This window comes from Drosophila eugracilis, unplaced genomic scaffold, assembly GCF_018153835.1.
Source record: "Drosophila eugracilis isolate 14026-0451.02 unplaced genomic scaffold, ASM1815383v1 contig_1381, whole genome shotgun sequence".
In the NCBI taxonomy this organism is placed as follows: domain Eukaryota; kingdom Metazoa; phylum Arthropoda; class Insecta; order Diptera; family Drosophilidae; genus Drosophila; species Drosophila eugracilis.
In genome coordinates this window covers 216,653-218,734 of record NW_024572185.1, presented here as the reverse complement: position 1 = coordinate 218,734, position 2,082 = coordinate 216,653, and the positions used below count along the sequence as shown (strand labels likewise).

General features: G+C 49.7%; 1 protein-coding gene across 1 annotated transcript; it reads right to left on the bottom strand.

Moving 5' to 3' along the window:
* Window positions 1-162: 162 nt before the first annotated feature.
* Window positions 163-912, bottom strand: LOC121530368. The gene is made up of 3 exons (XM_041819352.1): window positions 754-912; window positions 575-674; window positions 163-461 (listed from the first exon to the last, which is right to left on the bottom strand). Exons 1-3 carry the CDS (start codon window positions 910-912, stop codon window positions 163-165), a joined length of 558 nt encoding a protein of 185 aa, XP_041675286.1.
* Window positions 913-2,082: the final 1,170 nt, after the last annotated feature.

Genomic DNA, 2,082 nt, shown 5'->3' with positions numbered 1-2,082 from the left:
TTTGTTTAGTGGTGGTTTAAAGCATCGAAAGCCAACTCGGAGCTGGGTTAGCTTGCCGAAGTCTGGGACTCAAACCCAGTAAAAACTCCACCCCTCCCCGCTTCCCCGGCGGTACTGCCGTTAGGTATTACTTCGCCGGGGGGGGAATGCCCTTAGGGCTCTCTAGGATTCTATCCTATTGGAATTTCGCAGTCTTTCTGCGATGCGCAGTTTTTTGAGTACTATTGTGGCCATGTTGCTTACAGCGGACCAATTTACTTCAGATTCAAGCATAATTTGCACCAGGTTACAAGCGGCTGGCGTCCTCCCAACCCTTATGCTCAGATCTAGATGTTCGTTTTCAAATCTCGGACAGACAAAAAACACATGTTCTGCGTCTTCGTTATCCGACTCGCAGAGTGGGCAGTGCGGATAGCGTTCATGCTTAAACCTATTCAGATAGTGTTTAAAGCATCCGTGTCCTGTCAGAAGTTGCGTTAAGTATTAGTCCACATGTCCATGCTTACGTCCCAGCCATCTCTGCAGATCTGGGATGAGCTTATACGTCCATCGTCCTTTGCTACTATTTACCCACCTCTCTTGCCACTTAGAGATGGTGAGTTCTCTGCATCTTTTGCGTAGGGATTCAGCGGTGGCGACCCCTGTGCTACCTGCGCGGATATTAGCAGATTCCTCTGCTAACAGATCAATCGGTATGATTCCCGCTATTACCATTGCCGCGATATAGGATACCGTGCGGAAGGCACAGCATACCCGCAGGGCACACAATCTCTGTACAGAGTCGCCATCCTGCCTGTAGCTTTCATTCTTTGTGGCTCGGGCCCATATGGGAGCAGCATACATCAGCGTCGATGTGACAACGCTAACAAGTAGTCTGCGTCCTGGTTGTCTCGGTCCCCGAGTGTTCGCCATGACTCGCGAAATAGCGGCCGCCGTTCTACCTGCCTTCCCACTGGCGTAGGCTAAATGGTCTTTAAAGGAAATCCGGTGGTCGATCATGACTCCTAGGTACTTTAGACTAGGGCTTGACTTGATTATTGCTTCTCCGATTCGTATCGTAGCCGTCTCCACTTTCTGCCTGCTACTTATTAGGACTGCCTCGGTCTCGATATTATATTCTGTACATACGCTGGGGTGCTTAGGTTCCTCAGTGCATTTAGTGTATGATGCCAGCTAGCCGAGTTGAATGCATTTTTAACATCCAGAGTTGCCGCTAAGCAATACTGCTTATTTCCGTACAACCACCTTTTTCCCTCAATGGCCTTATCAGCGATTTCGCACAGTTTGCCGACGGCGTAGATGGTTGATAGCCCCTTCCGAAAGCCGTACTGCATCTCGGAGAGGCCGTTGGTTTCGGCAAGGGCACCCTCCAGCCGGGAGTGGATTATTCTTTCCAGAATTTTGCCCACCGTATCCAGCATACATAGCGGCCTGTACGAGGAAGGTTCCTCCACCGGTTTGTCCCCCTTTGGTATGAGTACCAACCGCTGCGTCTGGGGAACACTTCTTCCGTTAGGCAAGCGTTATACATATCAACGTACTCTTTTGTATTTGCCCTAATTGCAATTTTGAGGACTTTATTCGGAACTCCATCTGGTCCCGGTGCCTTGTCATCCAATATTTTCTCTAGTATTCCGAGGACTTCTTCGGCACTTGTGGGCTTTATGCTCGCTGTATTCCCGGTAGGTGGCGTTCGCGCCGTGCTCACTTGCACGGGGAATAGTGTTTCGACTATCCTTCTTAGACTGGCTGGGCATGTCGGCGGTGGCCTGCTGTATACCCGAAGCCGTTTAGTGGCGAGTTTATATGCGAAGCCCCATGGGTTGGAGTCTATTTCATCACATATCATGTTAAAGCACCTACGTTTGCTCTCTTTTATTGCGTTATCCAGAGCTCGTCTCCTTTCCCTGTAATCAATCTGTAGGGTCTCAAATTCGGGCCTTCCTCTTGATCGTTGATACGCACGTCTTGCCCTGTGGCATTCTTTTCTGACTTCCGCAATGTCACGATTCCACCAGTATGCGGGTCTTCTTTTTGAAGGGTTTTTCCTCTTTTCCTGCATAGATGTGTCGCAGGCTAGCC